The 25,942-nt window shown below is 42.8% G+C and overlaps 1 protein-coding gene across 2 annotated transcripts in view; it reads left to right on the forward strand.

The window, feature by feature from the left end:
• CTTNBP2NL (CTTNBP2 N-terminal like) overlaps window positions 1-4,961 on the forward strand; it is a 65,178-nt gene extending 60,217 nt beyond the window's left edge. For both annotated transcript variants that reach the window (XM_010359067.2, XM_030936776.1), the window contains exon 6: window positions 673-4,961. In XM_010359067.2, the coding sequence (XP_010357369.1) occupies window positions 673-2,154 (1,482 nt within the window). In that variant the 3' untranslated portion in view covers window positions 2,155-4,961. The remainder of the gene's footprint in view (window positions 1-672) is intronic.
• The last annotated feature ends 20,981 nt before the right edge of the window (window positions 4,962-25,942 follow it).

The raw sequence follows: 25,942 nt of genomic DNA on the forward strand, positions 1-25,942 counted from the left end.
GTAATCCCAGCACTTTTGGAGGCTGAGGTGGGCGGATCACCTAAGGTCAGGAGTTTGAGACCAGCCTGACCAACATGGAAAAACCCCATCTCTACTAAAAATACAAAATTAGCCGGGTGTGGTGCGCGTGACTGATCCCAGCTACTTGGGAGGCTGAGGCAGGAGAATCGTTTGAACCCAGGAGGCGGAGGTTGCAGTGAGCTGATACTGCGCCATTGCACTCCAGCCTGGGAGACAAGAGTAAAACTCAGTCTCAAAAAAAAGTATGATTCAAATGCAACTGTTTGTTTGTTTCTAAGACCCAAGAAAATTATTGCTGAAACTTTAAAAGGTTTGTTTTCAGCAACATTCATCACAAAATGTGGTTGATACAGCTTTCCGTCATCTTGTTTTGATTGGTTCTGATGCTCTGCACATACATGAAATGCAAAGATACATCATATTCCCACTAATCACTCCAAGACAGTACAGGAACTAGAAGTGCCTCCCAAATCATCAAAGAAAGATTAAATCATAATGTGTGCATTTTTTGTTAGGTGTTCTAAAACTTCAGCAACACTTGATCTAAGCACTGTGATATGCATGTTAATCCTGTATACCAGAGAACAGCTAACGAAGACACTCTCCTTGATCATAGTTTTTCAGTATATCTCTCTTTTCTTTTTTTTCTAGTTGGAATTTGAAAAATCCCAAGTGAAAAAGTTTGAAAAAGAACAGAAGAAGCTCTCTAGTCAGCTGGAAGAGGAGCGCTCCCGCCACAAGCAGCTCTCATCCATGCTTGTGCTTGAGTGCAAGAAAGCCACCAACAAGGCAGCCGAGGAAGGACAGAAGGCAGGAGAGCTGAGCCTGAAATTGGAGAAGGAGAAGAGCCGGGTGAGTAAGCTGGAAGAAGAGTTGGCAGCTGAGAGAAAGAGAGGCTTGCAGACTGAGGCCCAGGTAGAGAAGCAGTTGTCAGAGTTTGACATCGAAAGGGAACAACTGAGAGCAAAACTGAACCGAGAAGAGAACCGGACCAAAACTCTGAAAGAAGAAATGGAAAGCTTAAAGAAGATAGTGAAGGACCTAGAGGCTTCCCACCAGCACAGTAGCCCTAATGAGCAATTGAAGAAACCAGTAACCGTGTCCAAAGGCACAGCAACTGAGCCTCTCATGCTAATGTCTGTGTTTTGCCAAACAGAGAGTTTTCCAGCAGAAAGAACCCATGGGAGCAACATAGCCAAGATGACAAACACTGGGCTGCCTGGTCCTGCCACTCCTGCTTACTCATATGCAAAAACCAATGGCCATTGTGACCCAGAGATACAAACTACCAGGGAGCTGACTACAGGCAACAATGTAGAAAACCAAGTGCCTCCACGGGAAAAATCTGTGGCATTGGCCCAAGAAAAACCAGTGGAGAATGGTGGGTGTCCTGTGGGGATTGAGACTCCAGTCCCAATATCCAGTCCACTCCCTTCCAGTGGGAGCTCACTGTCTCCCAGCAGCACTGCCTCCTCCTCTCTAACATCCTCTCCTTGCTCTTCACCGGTACTCACTAAGCGTTTATTGGGGTCATCAGCTAGCAGCCCTGGCTACCAATCATCCTACCAAGTAGGGATCAACCAACGGTTCCATGCAGCTCGGCACAAATTTCAGTCCCAAGCAGATCAGGAGCAACAAGCCAGTGGCCTACAAAGCCCTCCGTCCAGGGATTTATCCCCCACCCTCATAGACAACTCTGCCGCCAAGCAGCTGGCCCGAAACACAGTCACTCAGGTGCTCTCCAGATTCACTAGCCAACAAGGGCCAATCAAGCCAGTCTCTCCCAACAGCTCTCCCTTTGGCACAGACTATCGAAATCTGGCCAACACTGCCAATGCAAGAGGTGACACAAGCCATTCACCTACTCCAGGGAAAGTGTCCAGTCCCCTGAGCCCCCTGTCTCCAGGAATCAAGTCCCCAACCATCCCCAGAGCTGAGAGAGGAAACCCTCCACCCATCCCACCCAAAAAACCTGGCCTCACCCCTTCTCCATCTGCTACCACTCCATTGACCAAAACTCATTCCCAGGCAGCCTCTTTGACCACCACAGAAGACCTTGCCAGCAGCTGCTCTTCCAGTACTGTTGTAGCAAATGGTAAGGATGTTGAGTTACTTTTGCCTACCAGCAGCTAGTCCCTAGGAGGGAGTCTCCACGTTTGACATTCCATCAGATTTCGTCCAAAAGCTCAGTCAGACTTTTGAGTCAGATTATGTTATTTATTTTGATAGTAGCTGAAACCATCTGTATAATACATTTAGTGTATTTCACCATTTTATATTTTTTAAGTAGAAACTGAGTAGTTTGGATTTTTATGGCTCACATCTTTTTACTGAAGCCAGAAAGGCACCTCAAAGATGTCTCAAGCTCAGCAGTCACCGTCATGTTGTGATGAAGAAAGCAAATCACCAGGTGGTGATTTGGTATCTATTTGGGAACTAAAATCACTCAACACTCATTTTGAATTATGCAGAAGTGGTTCATGCAGATTTTTATTCCAGATGAACATGTTTTAAAAGTGCCTGAAATATGACTGCCATATGAATGTGATTCTGCAGCAAAAAACACAAAATGGATCATTTAATTGCAGAAAATGACATCCTCTGCGAATTCTGAATGTTAAAAACCAACACTGCTTTTGATTCTCTTTTAATGTTTTAATACAAGCTTTGTGTTCTGAAACAAGGCTGCATACGTAGAATGGGAATCCTCCTAAAGGTGGGTGTGAACTCACCACAAGCTGAGCTTTTTAGAGCCCTTGAGAAACCCTCCTGAGCACTAAGCAGTTGGGGTGCTGATTTTCTTGTACTTTTGAAAAATTAAGTCACTCCCAGTTTCCTGCTTAAGTTCTTGAACAGAATGAAATCACATCTCCATTCAAAAAATGTCTCAGATATCTACTGTTGTGTAAGGAACTTCTGATTCTGATTGCTGTTACTTGAATAGGAAATGGTTACTCATTCTGTATAAAAGTTTTACAACAGAATGACATTTTTATTCTGTAGTCAAAAAGCAATAACTTGAAATTCACTCTTTGTAATATTATAAGTCAGAATTATACAAGTTTTACCAAATTGTTACACTTAATCTCCAAGCCGCCAGAACCTGGTATCTATATCTATAAAACCAAATTAACTTTTGCTTAAATGGGAAGTATACATAGATCTGTACAGAAACATTACCCCTTTACATGTTTACCATACACACACTTAAACACATAAATATTAGTGTGATTATATCTTTGGAGTTTGCAATATAGCATAAAGGACAAGTAGAACTGCACATTAAGATTACCTACCAAAGCACCTGGATGTGGCTGGGACGCAGTCAAAGGAGGAATTTTGTCCACAGGATGGTGGGGAAATTCCAAATGAAGCCCAGATCTTCAGTATCACAAAAAGGCAGAACTGGCCAGGCACAGTGGCTCATGCCTGTAATCCTATCACTTTGGGAGGCTGAGATGGGGAGGATCGCCTGAGACCAGGCGTTCAAGACCAGCCTCATCAACATAGCGAGACCCCATCTCTGTTAAAAAAATAAATAGGCAGAACTAAACTAGCCCCAGTGTCACAAAACTCAACTGGTCATATAAATGAGTGAAACAGGCCCTCAAGCAGTGTAAAACAGCTGGGAGTAGTGGGAGCTGTGGCAAACTGAAGTGCCCAAGCCCCATTTAAAAAGGGCATCTGTTCAGCTCCATCTGCTTGCTGCCGTGCGAGAATGCTAAACCAAGATTACCAGTTCTTCACATTTTTTGAAATCCAGATTTCCATGAGAAACATTCTCATTTTTAAATATCAAGAACTGATTTTAAAATGTTTAAATAGTGCTGGTTAAACAAACACTTCTGCAGCTGGATTTAGGTTGCAAGCTGCCAAGTTGCAACCTCTTTCATTCTGAAAACTTCTGTCATTTTCATCATAGCAAGTCTATGTGGACAAAAGCCTCCAGACTTTCCAACTGTGTAGGCCAGTACAGCTGGCAACGTTCATAGAATATAATGACTATCCCTGTCTGCCAAATAAGACTATCCACAACCCAGCTCAGACACAGTGGTTATATGGATTTTGTGTCCATACTGGGGAGGCCTTGGTGTACTCACATACATTCTCCTAGCCAACATCTATCCAGCAGCCCTGACCTCCTGCTATAATTTAAGTCTATTTCCTTTTAATCTAGTAAGAGTTGATAGTAAAAAGGCAGGTGATGGAAATCAGTGTATAAATCACAATGGAGTATATTGGTGACTCCACAGCTTATAGTTTGATAAAGGCAAATATGTGAAAAATAAAAATGCTACTAATGCCCCAAGGTGTCTATCAAAATGATGTAGGGGGTATCTTAAACTGTCCAAAACAATCATGCATTGAACTTTATTCCTATGCAGAGCCAAAATGAATAGTGTTGATAAAATAGTTAAACTTTCTAAACTGGAGAGGAGGATACAGTGCCAGAGAGTTATTGTCTCTTTTGCTTTAAATGGTAATCTTAAAAGTTGCATTGTGCTCTTCCTTTGTTTTGGGATAGATATATATAGAGAGAGATACTATAAGGAAGTTTATTTCTTAGGAAGTGCACTGAATAATGTATTTCTTTTACAGTGTAATATGGGGGTGGGGATATGCAAAAGAAATTGTATTTTTGCTAGTTGCCTATCTTCTGAGATAAATAAGCACAATCTTGCAATGGATCCAATAACCCAGTTAGGTATTATAGATTAGTATTTAAGTTTGCTGTAGATTGTGTGTGTGTGCTAAGTAAAAGTTCCATGATTCACAATTTTAGTATTAACCCATGTTGCAAAAGCTATTACTGGCCAATAGATTGTAATGATGTGTACCATATAACACAAGCATTAACTAGGCATTAACGTTTGTAAAGCCAAATACACCATGCAGAAGTCTTCATTTTTATAACAGACTACATTAAAACAAGTTAAATCATGCTGTTTGGGGGGAAAATAGTCTTGTTTGTACAAAGTGAAAAATGGCACAATTTGGGCATATTTTGTTGGGAAGAGGGTGGTATGGAGGGAGCACTTGACTGTGGCTTTGACAAACCAAATGAAGTCAATGACCCATCCAGGTTAGACTCCCTAAGGAACTAAAACATTGATTTTCTTTAGAGTCTTAGAGCTGGAAAAAGCCTTTACAATAATCCAGTCTGTGATTTTTTAAACCATTTGGTGGTTCTGGAGCCTTTTTGAGAATCTTAGAAAAGCCATAAAGTTTATCCCTAGAAAAATGAATATGCCTATATGCAAAATTTGTTTGATGGCTTCATAGGATCCAGAGACCCTGAAGCCATCCATGGCTCATGTATTCCTGCTTAAGAAAGCATAATCTTGTTCTGCCCTCTCATTTTACAAATGATTAATGTAACCCTTTTCAACTACTCCAGTGCTGTTGCTGCTGCAGTGTTAGCAAATGCAAGCCAGACAGAAGCACTTGAAAATCCTTTGATGTACAAAAAATGTTCAAACAGTGTGGATGTTTACATATCTGATGTTGCCAGCATTTAAGCCAATTAATGATCATTTCAACAAATACTAGCTATATCCAGTTTCCCTTAATAGCCTGTCAGCAGTGCTGCCTTGTCAATTTGTGTGCATGTGTGTGTGTCTGTGTGTGTGAATTCATAAGGAGTGCTTCTGATGCTTAGTCCTTGAAATAGAGCTTCAGATGTCTTTCGAAACACTGGCTTCAAAATAGGATGTGTTTTCCTTATGAATCAGAAGTAGGCAGTGAGCATTGTGCCACAGGAATAATTTTTAATTTCTATCAAGCTAGTTGAGAAATGAGAGCCTGTCCACCCACTATTTGTATATCAATGGCCAATTCATTAGTAAAAATAAAGGAGGAGAAAGGAGACTGGAGTAGTGGTTCTCAAACTTTACTGTGTGTAAGTATAACCTGGGAAGCCAGCTAAAATAAAGATTTCTGGAGGTTGGATCCTCAGACTAGCTGATGCAGCTAGTCTGTTTGGAGAAACAGTCCTTCGTAGCCCTTACCTGTTCTTTCACAACAACTTGCTATTTGCCGCTGACCTAAGGAAATGTCTTAAGCTCCTGAAACTGGTTTGGCAGAATGTCAGTGATATTCAGAGTCAAGAGTGCCTACGTGAGTACGAAGCACCACGCTAATGATTTCACATACATAGTGCCTTATTAATCCTCCCACGGGTGCTGTGTGGTGTTACTATCCCCAGTGTAGTGATGAGGTAGTTGAGGTAGAGATTTGTACAAGCACCCTCAGCATACAACAGCCAGGATTTAAATCCTAGTGCTTTGTTCTTTCACTACCGGTGTTTCCCAAATGAGAGTCTCCTGGAGCTCTTGTTAAACATGCAGACTCCCGGGCTCCTCCCCTGGCGATTCTGACCTCAGCAGGCTGAGCTGGAGCTCTAGATAAATGTCTTGGTGGTTCTTCAGATAGAGCAAGTTTAGAAAATCCTGCAGGACACCATGCTGCCCCACAGCCACCCCAGAAATGGGTCATCAGACCTAACCAATGCCAGGAGACCTGCATCAGGTCAGATAAATGGAACGAAAACAAAACATCATTAATTCCCCTCAAACAACATGTTTTTTAAGTATCTAAGATGAATCAGAAAGCAAGGTAGTTATTTAGAAAGACACAAGTTTAATCCTGTTCCCTGCCCTTAGGGTACTCACAATCTAATTGGGGAAGCAAAACATTTAACAAAATGATATATAATGAGTCCAGAGGCAACAGTTTGATAGAATAATGCAGGCGAGCTTTTAAAAACCGTAGGGAGGGCCGGGCGCGGTGGCTCATGCCTGTAATCCCAGCACTTTGGGAGGCCGAGGCAGGCGGATCACGAGGTCAGGAGAACGAGACTGTCTTTGGTAACACGGTGAAACCCCGTCTCTACTAAAAAATACAAAAAATTAGCCGGGCGTGGTGGTGGGCGCCTGTAGTCCCAGCTACTTAGGAGGCTGAGGCAGGAGAATGGCATGAACCCAGGAGGCGGAGCTTGCAGTGAGCTGAGATCACGCCACTGCACTCCAGCCTGGGCGATGGTGGAGCAAGGCTCCATCTAAAAAAATAAAACCATACAGAGTTATTGAAGGTGGTTCTGGTAAAAGCACTCTGGTAGCTCAGAGGTAACACAGCTCTTTATGGGCAGGAAAACGTTAACTAGAAAGGGAATGAATGTCTTTTCTCCTCTCTCCAGGGCATTATTTACCTGGAGTTCTGTAACATGTCCCTGTGTTTGCTTTTTGTTTTAGTTGACTTGTCTTGATTCTAGGATAAGGTCAGAGGCACAGGACGTCCCCAAGAGCTGAGTTGTGTTTCAGGGAGACTGACAGACACCAGTGAGTGCTTTCTGCAAGGGTTGGAACTGACCTAAGAAAGAGCTCCCAGGTCACAGCATTTTGCAATACATTGTCCGATAACGTGTAGGGAAGATCTAGGAACACACAAAAGGCAGTTTGAAAAAGGACCTGGTTGCCAAAATACCATATTACCCATCAATGTCCTCTCCTACCCATTTCCCTTTTTCACACCCTCTAAATCTCTATAAGCAAATGAGGGGAATGCAAACTAAGCTTTGAACAGAATCAGATGAGTCCCTCTGGGACACTTGCAGAGGACTTATTTCTTCCGAAGGATGTGGCAGCAGCTTCTCCCAATAGGGTAGTGTTTGTTTCACCATTAGACTGGAGGAGCACAAGGAGCATGCAACATGTGGCTCTGTCCACACCACTGTGAGACTTGGTTCTGAGAAATTACTGGGGGAAGTGTTAAAACAAGATTGGCCTTATTTCTGGGGAGTCACCTGTTTAACCTGACAAGAATCCTACTCATTAACTCAATGTGTTAGACGCTAGGATGTGCCACATGGGTTCCCCTTCAGGAGTGAAATTTAATTCCCTAGGTGCGGGGAATGCTGACAGTAAGTGGCCCTCAGATATAACCCCTTATAGGAATTGCCTTCACTGAAAGAAAATCAACTTGGACAGCTCATATATTAATACAAAGACCGGGCATGGCGGCTCATACCTGTAATCCCAGCACTTTGGGAGACTGAGGCAGGTGGATCGCTTGAGGTCAAGAGTTCGAGACCAGCCTGGTCAACATAGTGAAACCCCATCTCTATTTCTATTAAAAATACAAAAAAAAAAAAAAAAAAAAAGAATAGCCGGGTGTCGTGGCACACACTTATAATCCCAACTACTTGGGAGGCTGAAGCAGGGGAATCGCATGAACCCAGGAGGTAGAGGTTGCAGTGAGCCAAGATTGTGCCACTGCACTCCAGCCTGGGCGACAGAGCAAAACTCTTTCTCAAAAAACAAACCAAAAAACAAAATAATTCAAAGACTAATTGATGTAAAGTTTATACTGACCCTCTTGTCCCAGATTAGAACTCCGAAGGTTCATCTCAGCTTCAAAACCACCTGTAGAGTTGCCTGAGACCTTTATTGAGACTATATTGCAGATCATCTTCTCCCTATGCCAATCCTGCTTCCATTCCCTAGGTGTGGATCCCAAGGGCATTCCCAAGTAAGCCGCCTCCATCATAATCTCCATCTCAGTCTACTCTGTTCCTTTGGTCATGATGAAGTCCTCTAAAGAAGGGAGGACACTTCCTGAATATTTATATAGTGCCAAGCTCTCAATCAGATATTTTACACGTTACTTCATTTAATCAACAACTACTAAAAGAGGCAGATAATCCGTATTTCACAGGTGTGATCATTAACCCCTACTGAGATACAGTAAATTGCCCAAGGTCCTATAGCAAAGCAGAGCTGAGATTCAGTGTTAGCTGGGATTCTAATCGTTGAAACCCTATTTGGCTTTCAAGTCCACTCTCTTTCTGCTGGCCACACTATAGTATCAAAACAGTAATGATACATTTGGGGAGTTTTGAATATTTGCTTTTTGTCAGTCAAATACCCAAGTATAAGCACCCTGATCAGCTAGATTTCTTTGAGACCTTCAGCTAGAAACAAGATACTGAAGGAATTGGGTTTGGGTGCAGAGAAAGGAAAAGGATGACTTCCCTACACACATGGAGTCATCAGATGTTAGAGCTAGAGGTAATCTTAGAGACCCTTAATTCTAGCTCCCTCATAATCTAGATGAGGAAACTGAGCTCTAGAAAGGCCAGGGGACAGGCCCAATTGTACATGTCTAGTTCACAGCAACGCCTGGCCTGTAGAGAAAGTCTGGCTCCCTCATCCTGCCTCAGCTAACTGCTCCTCCCTGAGCTGACCTGAAACCAGCAGTTCCTAGCCCAGCCCTGGCTGCTCCCTGGAGCACTCCTTCCCTCTCACCTGCTCTACCATGTCTGGCTTTGATCTTGTTCACCTGGGCTGCCCCATATTCCAGGCCTAGCCCTCTGCCTAGGGCTGTCTGCCTGCCACACTTGTTGCCACAAAAATCCTGTCCCCATGTCTCTGAACAGGTTTGACGGCTGGGGCAAGGGTAGGAGCGGGGAGGGTGGTGGGGCTTCTCCTCCCAGGCTGTGCCTCCGTCTGTCTAGAACCAGCTCTGGGAAGCACTCATCAGGCATGTCTTGCTCCTCAGGTCAGTCATGGACAAGATGCCACCAAAGTCCTGAGCATCTAGCCCCTCCCTGCTCGGGAGTCTGACTTGCCACACCTGCCTGTGGAGGAGGGAACAACTGAATGCTTGAGGCGAGACTCCTCCTCCTTCTCCTCCTCCTCCTCCTCCTCCTCCTCCCCTGAGGCCTTCCGGACCTGAACTCAAACATACAGCTCTGCTGGGAAGGAGCTTTTGTCTTTTGTGTCTTCAAAGGACTTACCCATTTCCCTTCTCTGTAGTGCCTACCCTCCTACTCCCCCTCTCCCTCAGCCCACCCAACCCAAATCAAAGCCTTCTAGGACGGTTTGTGCCTCTGAGCAGACAGGGTGTCCTCAGGAAGACCCTGATCCAAAGGGATTCAGGGTGGTGGGGCAGTTTAGGGGTGGCGACCAAAGCATACAGGCCCCTTCTTCATCCCTAGCGTGTTTTCCTTCTCCTGAGTCTTGGTGAGTCAGAGCCACAGGGCCACGCACAAGGCTCCTATTCAGGGCTCGTTTTCCTTTCCCTCTACTCAGATCTTGGCATCTCTCACTCCTTCATTCTCTATGTGGGCCTTATTCTCACTATGGGAAAGCTCTGCTCCCTGCCCTGTGCCGCCTCACTTTCCCCCAGCAACCCCCGCCCAACAACACACACACATACACACACACACACCCCTCATCCTTGGCTTTTGAGAGTTTGCAGGCCCAGCTGGATACAAACATATAGGAGGTAGAACAAAATAGAAATGTTACGCTAATAAATCCTTATTCACATGTTCACCCGGTTTTATTGCTTCTGGCTCTGTGCGGACCTCACCCAGGTTGAGAAGGGGGCACACACCACACGCTCGCTGTGCTTGCCCTTCATCTATTCAGCATATAGTTATTAAGCACTGACTGTGTCAAGCAAGCATCATGCTAAGGGCTGGCATTTACACTCTGGTGGAGGAACATGTCTCAAAGAGGTGACTCTCAGGGTTGTGCAGTGCAGGATATTACAAGTGCTCCAAATGAGGGGTGGGGCCCCTAAGATTCAGGAGAACTGGAAATCCGTGGGTCTAGAGACTTAAGAAGCACCTGCTTTAAATAAAAGAGAGGAGATCGGTTTGCACTGATAGGGTTCTGGGTACACTACAGCAAGGAGTCCGAGCAAGAAAAGCAGTTCAGAACAGGAGCTTTGTCGCTCTGTGCGCAACTTTGGACAAGTGAGTGAACCTCTGCCAGCCTCCATCACAGCATCAGTAAAATAAAGATGCGAACCTCCCTCTCAGGGTTTTGTGAGAATGCCGTGAGATAAAGCAGGCACGTGCCCAGCACACAGTAAGAATTGCGTGGGTTTGCTGCTCCCTTTGTGGAGCGGCACTATGGGTCAAGGCGCGGCGATAGGAGTTGCTTGTCTAGATTGGAAGCCATGTGGTTCTGACGCCAAGGCCCTGCTGCAACGTGCCCGACTGGCTACTCCGGGCTGGCAGCCCCGCCCTTCTTCGGAAAGCTGACTTACTCGCGCCCCCTGGTGTTTCGCATGCTGTGAATCTCTCGCGACCGAGGTCTGGGCGCGCGCTACCTCTCTGAGGAAAGGACAGGGTCAGCGGCCAGGAAGGGACCCACTTCAGACGCCGGGGCAAACAAGGATGTGCCTCCTCTCGTCCGCGTGCTCAGCCGCCTCTAGTTCGGAGCACAGCAGCTTACCCTGCCTGAAAAGCGGAACGAAGCCTAGACTGCTTAAAAAAAACAGAGGAGAACAGAAACCACCTCACAGGATTGTTGTGAGCCTTAAATGAGCAAACTTAAGACTTAAAACAGGTCATTGACATAAGAAAACCTTCAAAAAGTGATAGCTATTAGTATTATGTAGCTCCTAGAACAGTGGCTGACTTATAGTAGACGCGCATAACTGTTAAAAAGGGGCCAGGAGGACTCTATTTATTCATTCATCCACGTAATTATGCTTCGGAAATGTCTTGCTCTTTTCATACTGTCGATGCTGTAAACTACAAAAGCCATAATAAGCCAAGTAAGTAAGCAAGAGCCAGCACTCTGAGAGGAAAACAAAGAGATTTCCTTTATTGAAATATCCATGTCACAGTTCCTACCAGGTGCCAGGCACTGGGAGAGGCACTAGGATAGAGAAATAAGTTACAGGCCTTTAGGGATTTTAGGTGCTGGTGGGAGAGACAGAACATGAAACGCAATGTTATGTGGATCATAATAAATAGAGGACTGTGGCTGCACAGTTAACCCCCAGTGGAGTCAGGAAAGGTCTCACAGAGGAAGGAACAATTGTCTTGGTCTTGAAGGAGAAGTAGATGCTCCCGGGTGAAGAAGAGAACGAAGGACATTCCAAGGAATGAGGATAGCATATACAATGCACCAAGTTGCCAGCAGGCACCATGTTTCTGGTGAGAAGCCTGGGATGGAAGTCTAGATCAGGAGAAGTAAGCAGGAACTCGACAGGAAAGGACATGGTCTGCCCAGGCAAAGAATTTGGGCCCTTATTTGGTGGGCCGCTGGAAGCCTGAATTGAGGAGCATCGTGAGCACAGGCACATTTACTAAGAAGCTAATGAGCTTTAAGCTTCGAGGCCCATCACTGGCATGGCCCCTTCCAAACCCTGAAGAGCCCAAGCAATGTGGTTGTAAAATTTGCAAAATAAGATAAATCTTAACTGCAATCAGTCAACACTGCTGTCTCTTTTCACTCTTTCTCCTGTATCACACTTTCCCCCATGTTGGATGGCCTTGGAGTGGTAGCCGTAAGCATTTTTGGAATTCAACTAAAAGTAAGTTGAGTGAAACACTACTTTGTTTGATACTTGTACTTAATTTTCCCCTTTTCTTCTTGATACATAATATTTTACATATTTATGGAGTATATATCGTATACATACTATGTGTAATGATCAAGTTTGTTATATACATGGTATGTATAATGGTCAAGTCTGTTGTATATGTGGTATGTATAATGATCAAGTTTGTTATATGCGCAGTATGTATAATGGTCAAGTCAGGATATTTGGGATGTCCATCACCTTGAGTATTTATCGTTTCCATGTGTTGGTATCCTTTCAAGTCCTCTCTTCTAGTTACTTTGAAACATACGAAGTATTGTTGCCAAGTATAGTCGCCCTATTCTGTTATCAAACATTAGAACTTATTTCTTCTATCTAACTGTATGTTTCTACCCATTAATCAACTTATCTTTGTTCCCCTCCCACCAACCACCCTTCCCAGACTCTGGTTTCTATCTTTCTCTTCTCTACGGCCGTGAGGTCAACTTTTTTAGCTCCCACATATGAGTAAGAACATGCAGCATTTGTCTTTCTGTGCCTGGCTAATTTCATTTCACATAATAACTTCCAGCAAACCTTATGACTGCAAATGAGTTGATTTCATTCTTTTTTATAACCGATAATATTCCATTGTGTATCTATACCAAGTTTTCTCTATTCATTTATCTGTTGATGGACACTTAGGTTTATATCTTTGCTACTGTGAATCATGCTGTAACACACATCTGAACGGAGGCATCCCTTTGATATACTATTTATTTTCCTTTAGCTAGATACCCAGTAGTAGGATTCCTGGATTATAGTAGTTCTATTTTTAGTTTTTAATAAATCTCCGTATTGTTTTCCATAGTGGTACTAATTTACATTCCCATCAATAGTGTGTAAGAGTTCCCTTTTCTCTGCGCCCTCATCAGCCTCTGTTATTTTTTTCTTCTTTTTAATAGCCATTCTAACTAGGGTAAGATGATATCTCATTTTGGTTTTGTTTTGCACGTCCCTAATGATTCATGACATCGAGCATTTTTTCATGTGTCCGTTGGCCATTTGTCAGTCTTCTTTTGAGAAATGTCTATTCATGCCCTTCTCCCATTTTTAATGGGGTTATTATTATTATTATTTACTGTTTAGTTGTTTGAGTTCCTTGTATATTCTGGAATTAGTCACCTGTTGCATGAGTAGTTAGCAAATATTTTCTCCCATTCAAGAGGTTGTCTCTTTACTCTGTTGATTGTTTCTTCTGCTACATAGAAGTTTTTCAGTTTAATACAGTCCTATTTGTCTATTTTTTTGTTTTGTTTTGTTGCCTGTGCTTTTGAGGTCTTGGCCATAAAATCTTTGCCTAGACCAATGCCTTGAAGAATTTTCCTTGTTTTCTTCTACTAGTTTTATAGTTTTGCATCTTACATTGAAGTTCTTAATCCATCTTGAGTTGTCTTATGTACATAGTGAAAGATAGGAATCCAGTTGCATTCTTCTGCATATGGTTATTCAGTTTTCCCAGCACCATTTATTAAAGAGGGTGTTCTTTCCCCATTGTATGTCCTTGGTGATTTGTTGAAGATGAGTTGGCTGTAAATATGTGGATTTATTTCTGAGTTTTCAATTCTGTTCCATTGGTCTATGTGTCTGCTTTTATACCAATACCATCCTGTTTTTGTTACTAAAGCCATGTAATCCATTTTGAAGTGAGTGAAGAAGTGACTCTGAAGTCACATCGGAAGATAGTGTGATATCTCCAGCTTTATTGTTTTTGCTCAGGATTACATTGGCTGTTCTGGCTCTTTTTTGGTTCCATACAAATTTTAGTATTTTTTTTCTATTCTGCGGAAAATGGCATTGGTATTTTGATGGGGATTGCATTGAATATGTAGATTGCTGCAAGCAGTATGGTCATTTTAATAATATTCATTATTCCAGTCCAAGAGCATGGAATGCCTTTCCATTTGTTTGTGTCATCCTGAATTTTGTTCATCAGTTTTTTGTAGTATACCTTGTAGAGCTCTTTCACCTACTTGGTTAAATTCATTCCTAAGTTTTTTGTTTGTTTGTTTGTTTTTGTAGCTATTGTAAATCAGATTTCTTTCCTTTTTTTTTTTTTTTTTTTGAGAGGGAGCTCTGTCACCCAGGCTGGAGTGCAGTGGTGCCATCTTGGCTCACTGCAACCTCTGCCTCCCAGGTTCCAGCGATTCTCCTGCCTCAGCTTCCCGAGTAGCGGGGATTACAGGCACATGCCACCACGCCTGGCTAATTTTTGTATTTTTAGTAGAGATGGGATTTCACCATGTTAGCCAGGCTGGTCTCAAACTCCCAACCTCAGGTGATCTAGCTATCTCGGTCTCCCAGAGTACTGGGATTACAGGTGTGAGTCACCGTGCCCTGCCTATTTATATCTTCTTGTACTACATCTTCAAAAATTGTTGTGATTATTATTTCTGATTGGCTTATCTTTTAGTCATTCTACTCAAAATATGAGTAGTTTACACACCACAATTACAGTGTTAAGATATTCTGTGTTTTTCTGTGTACTTCCTATTACCAGTGAGTTTTGTACCTTCAGATAATTTTTGATTGCTCATTAATGACCTCTTCTTTCAGATTGAAGAACTCTTTTTAGCATTTCTTGTAGGACAGGTCTGGTGATGATGAAATTCCTCAGCTTTTGTTTTTCTGGGAAAGTCTTTATTTCTCCTTCATGTTTGAAGGATGTTTTCACCAGATATAATTTTCTAGGGTAAAAGTTTTTTCCTTCAGCACTTTAAATATATCATGCCACTCTCAGCAGGGCGCGGTGGCTCACACTTGTAATTCTAGCACTTTGGGAGGCTGAGGTGGGTGGATCACCTCAGGATGGAAGTTTGAGACCAGCCTGTGGCTTCTCACAGGGTCTGGCCAATACGGTGAAAGCCCATTTTTGCTGCAAATATAAAAATTAGCCAGGTGTGGTGGTGCACACCTGTAGTCCCAGCTACTTGGCAGGCTGAAGTGTGAGGATAACTTGAGCCCAGGAGGCGGAGGTTGCAATGAGTCAAGATCACTCCACTGCACTCCAGCCTGGGAAACAGAGTGAGACTCTGTCTCTAAATAAATAAATAATAAATCATGCTGCTACAGTGTACACGTGGGGGAAAGGCGTCCACTCTCTATGCACGAACCTAAGCACTGAGGCTGCTCCACCAGTGGGGTTAGGGTCACCGCCCCAGGCCCCAGACAGTCAGCTCTCAGGCTCGCCCACTTGGACTCCTGGTGGCAACAACCACTGCATTTGTGTGGGTGGTGGGGAGGAAGGGGAGGCAGTGGGATGGGTGGAAGGAATTCCACTCTCCAATTATGAGACCCAGAATAGAGTCTGTGCCTCTGCTGGGGGCAAGGTCGCTTCTCACAGGGTCTGGAAAGTGTGTGCTCTGGTTTACTGCGACTGTGTCCCAGGGGCTGCCTCCTTGGTGTGTGGCACCATCCTTTCCCTGAGGAGTAGCAGTTAACGTGGGCCAGGGTACTGGGGACCCTGTAGCACCTTTGGGTCCAGCCAGTGCTGTGCCACTGTAACCCTCTGAGTGGACACTAAGGGATATCAGTGGGGGATCCTGAAATGTGGACATAGGAGGGTGCTTTCACAATGATGCTGTGCTGCAGTCAAGTATGTCTTGCGGAAGCATGTGACCCTGGTGCGATGCCCTGACAGGGCCACCAGACCACCACCCACACTAGTCTCAGAGTTTGTATGGGTAGAGGAGCTCTCTCATGGTTAGGACTGCAGCAGTCTGCAGCAGGGATGTGTATAGCAGAGGGATTCTCACGGCCAACCTTGACTGAGTTGGCCACTCCCTTCCTGCTCCATCTGTGCCTCAGGTATTTCCCATAACTTCTCTGTTGAACCCCAGTGTTCTCTCCTAGATGTTCTATTGGAGGGATAATGATCTATTCACAATTATTGATTCCTTCTGTAAAGAGTGAGTGTCCAAAGTCTCTAGTCAGCCATTTCGAACGCCTATCTCAGTTTTTTTGAGAGAAATGTATTTCTGTGGTTTGCCGTCACTTCCATGAGTTTATGCCATCCATGCCAATAGGAATAGCTTCTGGGAATACTACCATCAATCAATGTGCTGCCTGACCTGACGTAAGGACATGAAGCAGCAGTGCCAAAGGTTGTGTTCAAGGAATATACCCTATAGTATCTGGCACTAAAAGTAAAGTGGGAAGCGAAGGAGAAACCAGTTTGGAATATGTGGAGCCAGGACACATCTATAGAAAATTCATCTAGTTCTCAGCTGTGTAAAATTATAAGTAGGCAATTAATTTTTCATTAATGCCCAGCAAAAACAAAATTTATCTCTTGCCAAGGAAACTGCTCAGTGATGCAGCGTATGTAATTATAAATACATCATACATATGAAGATGTGATCAAGGAGTATGAAGTCAAAAGATATATATATCTTTTTATTTTCAAGAATTCTGCTTCTGACTTCAAATAGAGTAACAGGAATTGGATTTATTCTCACACCTAAAAAAAAAACTAAACATTAAACCAATTATATTAAAGACATTGACTATCAGACAACAAAGGACAATGATGGGGAAAAAAGTGAGTCTTATAATTGCCCCCCAACTGGAAGGAGAAATCCAGGCATGGCCATGTGATCTCCTTAAGTTGAGGAGGTCAAGCTGGGAATCTTGGGAGGGAAGAGTATTGGAGGTAAGACAGCTTCAATGAGAGAGATCGCCAAAGGATGTCAGAGGCCTCCCCTTGGAGTCTTCGACTAAGTGCTAATCAGCAAATGTATGAGGAAACTACCCAAGGCCAATGAGAGAACCACCCAAAAAGATTAGAAGAAACTACTCAGAGATCTCATGGGACTGGGAGTAGTTTCTGTTCTCATTAGCGAACAATGAAAAATCTCATAATTTGTAGCACATTCATAGAGTCATCAGAGTTTTGTCTCTATAGTGGGCCAAAATAAGCCCTAGAATAAATGATGCTCTGTTCCCACCAACCCCCAACCCCTGACAAAAAAGAAAAAAGAAAAAAACTCAAAAGGATAAAACTGTTTCTAAATAACTATGTCTCAGAACAAAGCTCAAGAATATGTATAGGAAAGCAAAAATATCCAGCAGTCAAAAGGTAAAAATCACAATGTCTGGCATCCAATAAAAAACTACAAAGCATACAAAAAAGTAGAAAAATATGGCAAATAGTTAGAAGAAAACTCAATCCTTGAAAATTACTCCAGCCTGGGCAACATGGAGAAACCTTGTCTCTACAAAAAATACAAAATTTAGCTGGATGTAGTGGTGTATGCCAGGAATCCCAGATACTCAGGAGGCTGAGGTGGGAGAATCACTTGAGCTTGGGAGATTGAGGCTGCAGTGAGCTGTGATCACGCCACTGCACTCTAGCCTGGGCAACAAAGCAATAGTAAAAAAGAAAAGAAAGAGAGAAAGAAAGAGAGAGGGAGAGAGAGAGGAAAGAAAGAAAGAAGGAAAGAAAGAAGGAAGGAAGGAAGGAAGGAAGGAAGGAAGGAAGGAAGGAAGGAAGGAAGGAAGGAAGGAAGGAAGGAAGGAAAGAAGGAAAGAAAGAAAAGAAAATAAAGAAAAGAGAAAGAAAGAGAAAGGAAAAGAAAAGAAGGAAGGAAGGAAAAGAGAGAGAAAGAAAGAGAAAGAGAAGGAAGGAAGGAAAAGAGAGAGAAAGAAAGAGAAGGAGGAAGGGAGGGCAGGAGGGACAGAAGGAGAGGGGGAAGGAGGGAGGGAGAGGGAAGGAAGGAAGGAAGGAAGGAAGGAAGGAAGGAAGGAAGGAAGGAAGGAAGGAAGGAAGGATGGAAGGAAGGAAGGAAGGAAAAGAGGGAGGGAGAGAGGGAAGGCAGGCTGGCCAAAATAACACAATGACAGAAATAGCAGACAATTACATTAAAACAGCTATTATAACTGTACTGTATATTCAAGGAGATAGGGAAAGGATTGAGTTTGTTAACTAGAGACATGAAAGATGCAGAAAAACTAAAACCAAAATTCTAGAGATGAAAATCACAGTATCTGAGATCTAAAAAAAAATTGGATGGGATTAACAACAGATTACACATTGTGGAAGAAATGATTATTAAATATGAAGCAATATTAATAAAAGCAATCCATAATAAAACACAGAACATAAGAAAATATTTTTTTAATGACCAAAGCATTAGTGAGCTTTGGGTTACATTCAAGTGACCTAATATAAGTTTAATCGGCATCCCCAAAGAAAAATATTTGAACAAACAATAGCCAAGATTTCCAAATTTGATGAAAACAATAAATTCACAGATACAAAAAAGCCAATAAATATAAGCATAAGAAACATGAAGGAAACTGCAACAAGAAACATCATCATCAGCCGGGCGCGGTGGCTCACACCTGTAATCCCAGCACTTTGAGAGGCTGAGGCAGGCAGATCATGAGGTCAGGAGACTGAGACCATCCTGGCTAACATGGTGAAACCCCGTCTCTACTAAAAATACAAAAAAAAAAAAAAAAAATTAGCCGGGTATGGTGGCGGGCACCTGTAGTTCCAGCTACTTGGGAGGCTGAGGCAGGAGAATGGTGTGAACCCAGAAGGCAGAGCTTACAGTGAGTGAGCTGAGATCAGGCTGCTGCACTCCAGCCTGGGTGACAGAGTGAGACTCTGTCTCAAAAAAAAAAAAAAAAGGATAAAAAGGAACATCATAATTAAATAGCCTAAAACCTATGATAAAAAGAACGCTTTTTTTTTTTGATGGAGTTTCACTCTGTCGCCCAGGCTGGAGTGCGGTGGCACAATCTCGGATCACTGCAACTTCCGCCTCCCAGGTTCAAGCAATTCTCCTGCCTCAGCCTCCCGAGTAGTTGGGACTACAGGTGTATGCCACCACACCTGGCTGATTTTTTTTTGTATTTTTAGTAGAGACGGGGTTTCACCGCGTTAGCCAGGATGGTCTCAATCTCCTGACCTCATGATCTGCCTGCCTCCACCTCCCAAAGTGCTGGGATTACAGGCGTGAGCCACCATGCCTGGCCAAGAGAACACTTTTAAAACAACCAGAGGGAAAAAAGTTATTACATACAGATGAACAAACATAAAAGAACAGGAGATTTCTCATCAGTAATGACACAACCCTGAAGACAGTGGAGCAGTAGTGGTAGACTACTGAGGAAAAAAACTGTCAACCTAGAATTCTAAACCCAGTGAAAATACCTTTCAAAAACAATGGCAATAGTCACCTTTTAAAATACGAAACACCATTCAGAAAAATGAGGATTGTGATATGGTTTCAATCTGTATCCCCACTGAAATCTCATGTTGAATTGTGATCTCCAGTGTTGGAGATGGGATCTGGTGGGAGGTGATCAGATCATGAGCATGGATCCTTCATGAATAGTTTAGCACCCTTGGTGCTGTTCTCATGATAATGAGTAAGTTCTTGAGAGATCTGGTTGTTTAAAAGTGTGCAGCAATCCCTCCAACACACACCTCCAGCTCTCTCTCTCTTGCTCCTGCTTTGGCCATGTGATGTGCCTGCTACCCTTTCACTTGCCACCACAATTGTAAGTTTCCTGAGGCCTCCCCGGAAATGGAGCAGATGCCAGCATCATGCTTCCTGTACAGCCAACAGAACCATGAGACAATTAAACCTCTTTTCATTATAAATTACCCAGTCTCAGGTACTTCTGTATAGCAATACAAGAATGGACTAATACAGATTGCTTTCCTTGATGTGTGCGAGTCATCAATTCTCCTGTTGGTTCATTATTGAGTGTGCTGTAAATGAAATTATTTGCAATTAAAGTGAGATTTGCTCCCCCAGGCAAAAAGCAAAATAAACATATTTCTCAAACATGCACATGATGAAAGAATTCCTCATCAGCAGAACTGCAGTACAAGAAATACTAAAGGAAGTAGTTCAGGCAAAATAAAAATAATAATAAATCCGCATCTTTACAAAGGAATGATGAGCATCAAAAAATGGTAGGCATATGGGTCAATGTGAAAGACCCATTTTAAAGAGATTTAAAGAACAAGAACTTTTCTTCAAATCTTTAAGTCTCTTTAAAGAGTTATTACAGTGTATTGTGGGGTTTTTCACATATGTAGAAATAAAATGTATGACAACAATAGCACAAAGGCTGAGGGAAGAGAAGTGGAAATATACTGTAGTAAGATTCTTATTCTGTAAATGCATCAGTATAATATCACATGAAGCTAGACCACAGTAAGTTAAAGATGTACACAATGAGCCATAAAGCAACCATTAAAAAAAGCAAAACAAATTAATAAGGCAACAAAGAAGATAAAAGTAGAATCATAAAAATAATCTATGAGAAGGAAAGAACAAAGAACAGATGACAGAAAAATAGTAAGATTATTGATTTAAGCTAACTATATGAATAATCACTTACAATTTAAATAGTCTAAACAACTCAATTAAAGGCAGAGACTGGCCGGGCACGGTGGCTCATGCCTGTAATCCCAGCTCTCAGGGAGGCAGAGGCGGGAGGATAGCTTGAGCCCAGGAGTTCAAGACCTGCCTGGGTAATATAGCGAGACCCTGTTCTCCACAAAAAGGAAAAAAAAGATAAAGGCAGAGATTGTCCGATTGTATTTTAAAGAAAAACATGCAAATATATGCTGCCCACAAGAAATCCACTCTAAATATAAAGACATATGTAGGGTAAATTATTATTGACTACCCTACCCAAATGCAAAAGAATACATATTATTTTTTAATGCACACATAGCACATTCACAATGATAGACAATATTTTTGGCTACTGAAAAGCCTCAATAAATTTTAAAAGTTCTAAATCTTACAAATTATGTTCTCGCCGGGCGCGGTGGCTCAAGCCTGTAATCCCAGCACTTTGGGAGGCCGAGACGGGCAGATCACGAGGTCAGGAGATCGAGACCATCCTGGCTAATATGGTGAAACCCCGTCTCTACTAAAAAATACAAAAAACTAGCCAGGCGAGGTGGCAGGCGCCTGTAGTCCCAGCTACTCGGGAGGCTGAGGCGGGAGAATGGCGTAAACCCGGGAGGTGGAGCTTGCAGTGAGCTGAGATCCGGCCACTGCACTCCAGCCTGGGCGACAGAGCCAGACTCCGTCTCAAAAAAAAAAAAAAAAAAAAAAAAAAATTATGTTCTCTGGCCACAATGGAATTGTGGAGTAAATAAAATGTAGAGTAAATAAAATGCAGGTCTCTGGGATATCCCTAAACGTCTGGAAAATAACACACTTCCAAATAACCCATGGGTCAAAGGAAATTAAAGGCAAAACTAGAAAATAATTTGAACTGAATGAAAAGGAAAATGTAGCATATCAAAATTTATGGGACACAGATTGAGTACTTAAAGAGAAATTTATAACACTAAATGCCTATATTAAAAAAGAAGAAAGAGGCCGGGCGCGGTGGCTCAAGCCTGTAATCCCAGCACTTTGGGAGGCCGAGACGGGCAGATCACGAGGTCAGGAGATCGAGACCATCCTGGCTAACACTGTGAAACCCCGTCTCTACTAAAAAATACAAAAAACTAGCCGGGCGAGGTGGCGGGCGCCTGTAGTCCCAGCTACTCGGGAGGCTGAGGCAGGAGAATGGCGTAAACCCGGGAGGCGGAGCTTGCAGTGAGCTGAGATCCGGCCACTGCACTCCAACCCAGGCGACAGAGAAAGACTCTGTTTCAAAAAAAAAAAAAAAAAAGAAGAAAGATATAAAATCAGTTAAGAAAATAGAAGTCCAAATGACATCACCAAGATGGTGGATGAGAAGGTAATGCTCATCCTCCACTGAGAAAAAGAATGAATAAACAACTACATACCAACTAAAATAGCTCTGGGAGAGCTTCAGAGTACAATGAAAAACTTACAGCAACACAGAGGAGCACACAAACCAAGACAGCCATATTAAAAAATACAGAAAGTATCTTACCTACTCCACCCCATCCCACAGTCCATCACAGCTTGGTACCAAGAGGCATCTCCTTGACACAACCCACAACCTCCACCTGTGGGAGAAAAGGAGCTGGAGCTGATGCTGTGGCTTCCCAGAGCTAGAACAACTACACCCAACTCAGATAGCATCTTCACGCCCACTTATAAATGGTCTTTCCCTATTGAAGTGAGTCCATAAAATCTGGAAGAGGTGGCTATTACTTCAAACATGCAGACATCACTACAAAGCTAAAGAAACATAAAAAATCAAGGAAATATTACACCACCAAGGGAACACAATAATTTTTCAGTAATTGACCCCAAAGAAATAGAGATCTAGGCCAGGCGCGGTGGCTCAAGCCTGTAATCCCAGCACTTTGGGAGGCCGAGACGGGCGGATCACGAGGTCAGGAGATCGAGACCATCCTGGCTAACATGGTGAAACCTCGTCTCCACTAAAAAATACAAAAAACTAGCCGGGCGAGGTGGCGGGCGTCTGTAGTCCCAGCTACTCGGGAGGCTGAGGCAGGAGAATGGCGTAAACCCGGGAGGCGGAGCTTGCAGTGAGCTGAGATCCGGCCACTGCACTCCAGCCTGGGTGACAGAGCGAGACTCCGTCTCAAAAAAAAAAAAAAAAAAAAGAAAAGAAAAAAGAAATAGAGATCTATGAACTACCTAAAGAATAATTCAAAATAATTGTTTAAGGAACCTTGGTGGCTACAAGAAAACACTGGCAATTCAGTGAAACCAGAAAAACAGTACAAGAACAGATTAAAAGTTCAAGAAAGAGATAGAAGTAGTTTAAAAATAACCAAACAAATTCTGGAGCTGAAAAATATAATAAATGAAATTGAAAATGCAATAGAGAATTTCAACAGCAGACTTGATCAAGCAAAATAATAATAAAAAATCTGTGAACCTGAAGACACATCATTTGAAATTATCCAGTCAGCAGACAAAAGAGAAAAAAGAATGAAGAACAGTAAAGAAAGCCTATGGGATTTATGGAATACCATAACTGAAATCAACATATGTATTTGGGAATTCCAAAACCAGAAGAGTGGCTGAGCACTGTAGCTCATGCCTATAACCCTAGCACATTGGGAGGCCAAGGCAGGAGGATCACTTGAACCCAGGAGTTCAAGACCAGCCTGGGCAACATAGTGAGACCTGGTCTCTATAAAAAATGTAAAAATTAGCTGGGTGTGATGGTGCATGCCTGTAGTCTCCACAACTCAGGAGGCTGAGTTAAGAGGATCACTTGTACCCAGGAGGCCAAGGCTGCAGTGAGCTGTGATTGTACCACTGCACTCCAGCCTGGGCAACAAAGCAAGATGCTGTCTCAAAAAAAGAGAGAGAAAAGAAAAAAGAAAAGTAGGAGAGAGGGCAGAAAGCTTTTTAAAAAATAATAATAATAAAGGCTGAAAATTCCCAAATCTTGAGAGAGATATAGACATCCAGATTCATGATACCAAACAGTCCCCAAATAGAATCAACCCAAAGAAGGCTACATCAAGGCATATTATACTCAAATTACCAAAAGTTAAGGACAAAGAGAATTTTGAAAGCAGCAAGAGAAAAGTAACTGATCGCATGTAAGGGAGACTTCATGGGACTATTGGAAGATTTCTCAGAAGAAAACTTGCTGACCAGGAGGAAATAGGATGATATAACCCAAGTACTGAAGAAGGAAAAAAAAAAAAATGCCATTTAAGAATACTATTCTTAGAAAATTTTTCCTTTAAAAATGAAGGAGAGGTGGGGCATGGTGGCTCACACCTGTAACCCCAGCACTCTGGAAGGCTGAGGTGAAGGATCACTTAAGCCTAGGAGTTTGAGACCAGCCTGGGCAGCATGGCAAAACCTCATCTCCACACACAAAAAATTAAAAATTAGCCAGGTGTGGTGACACACTCCTGTAGTCCCAGATACCAGGGAGGCTGAGGCAAGAGGCTTGCTTGAGCACAGGTGTTTGAAGTTGCAGTGAGGCATGATCACACCACAGCACTCTAGCTTGGGCAACGGAACAAGACTCTGTCTATAACAATAAAATTAAAGGGCTGCGTGCCGTGGCTCATGCCTGTAATCCCAGTACTTTGGGAGGTTGAGGTGGGCAGATCCCCTCAGGTCAGAAGTTTGAGACCAGCCAGACCAACATGGTGAAACCCCGTCTCTACTAAAAACACAAAAATTAGCTGGGTGTAGTGGTACATGCCTGTAATCCCAGCTACTCAGGAGGCTAAGGCAGGAGAATCACTTGAACAGAGGAGGTAGAGGTTGTAACTAGCTGAAATTGCACCATTGCACTCCAGCCTAGGTGACAAGAGTGAAACTCTGTCTCAAAAAAATAAAAAATAATATAATAAAAATTAAACTACAAATAAGATAAAATAAAACATAATACAAAAATTTGCAGGGGCTGGGCATGGTGGCTCACACCTGTAATCTCGGCATTTTGGGAGGCCAAGATGGGTGGATCACTTGAGGTCAGGAGTTCGAGACCAGCCTGGCCAAGATGGTGAAACCCCATCTCTACTACAAATACAAAAATGAGCCAGGTGTGGTGGCAGGCACCTGTAATCCCAGCTACTTGGGAGGCTGAGGCAGGAGAATCACTGGAACCTAGGAGGCAGAAGTTGCAGTGAGCCAAGATCACAGCACTGCACTCTAGCATGGGAGACAGAGTGAGACTCTGTTTCACAAAAAAAAAAAAAAAATGCTAATGGATATACGATATAAAAACAAGCCAACAGCCAACAAGATCACAAAGTGTGCAGGGGTGCAGTGATGGAGAGTAAAAGTCTAGTGTTTTTGAAAGCAATTGAAGTTAAGTTGTTATGAACTAAAAATGAGTTATAACTCCAAGCTAACCATAAACAAAAGACCTATGGCTGGGCACAGTGGCTCATGCCTGTAATCCCAGCACTTTAGGAGGCCAAGATGGGCAGATCACTTGAGGTCTGAGGTCAGGAGTTCAAGACCAGCCTTGCCAACATGGTGAAATCCTGTCTCTACTAAAAATACAAAAATTTGCCTATAATCCCAGTTACTTGGGAGGCTGAGGCAGGAGAATCACGTGAACTTGAGAGGTGGAAGTTGCAGCATGCCGATATCACACCATTGAACTCAGCCTGGGTGACAGAGTAAGACTCCATCTCAAAAAAAAAAAAAAAAAGAGAAGACAGTACAACTGATATCACAGAAACTAAAAGATTTATAAGGGACTATTATGAACAATTATATGCCAACAAACAGGATAACCTAGAAGAAATGGATAAATTTCTAGAAACATACAACTTACCAAAACTGAAGCAAAAAATAGAAAGCCTGAACAGACCAATAACACATAAGGCAATTGAATCAGTACTCAAAAAGTCTCCCAAAAAAGAAAGCCCAGAACCAGATGGCTTCATAGGTGAATTCTACAAGCATTTTGAAAAGAATGAACACCTAATCCTTCTTAAACTCTTCTGAAAAATAGAAGAAAAGGGAACACTTCAGGAGTTATTCTGTGAGGCCAAAATTACCCTGATACCAAAACCAGACAAAGATACTCCAAGAAAAGAAAACCTCAGGCCAATATCCCTGATGAACTTAGATGTAAAAACCCTCAATGAAATACTAGCAAAACTAATTCAACAGCACATTATGAA

Source organism: Rhinopithecus roxellana, chromosome 8 (genome assembly GCF_007565055.1).
Source record: "Rhinopithecus roxellana isolate Shanxi Qingling chromosome 8, ASM756505v1, whole genome shotgun sequence".
Lineage (NCBI taxonomy): Eukaryota > Metazoa > Chordata > Mammalia > Primates > Cercopithecidae > Rhinopithecus > Rhinopithecus roxellana.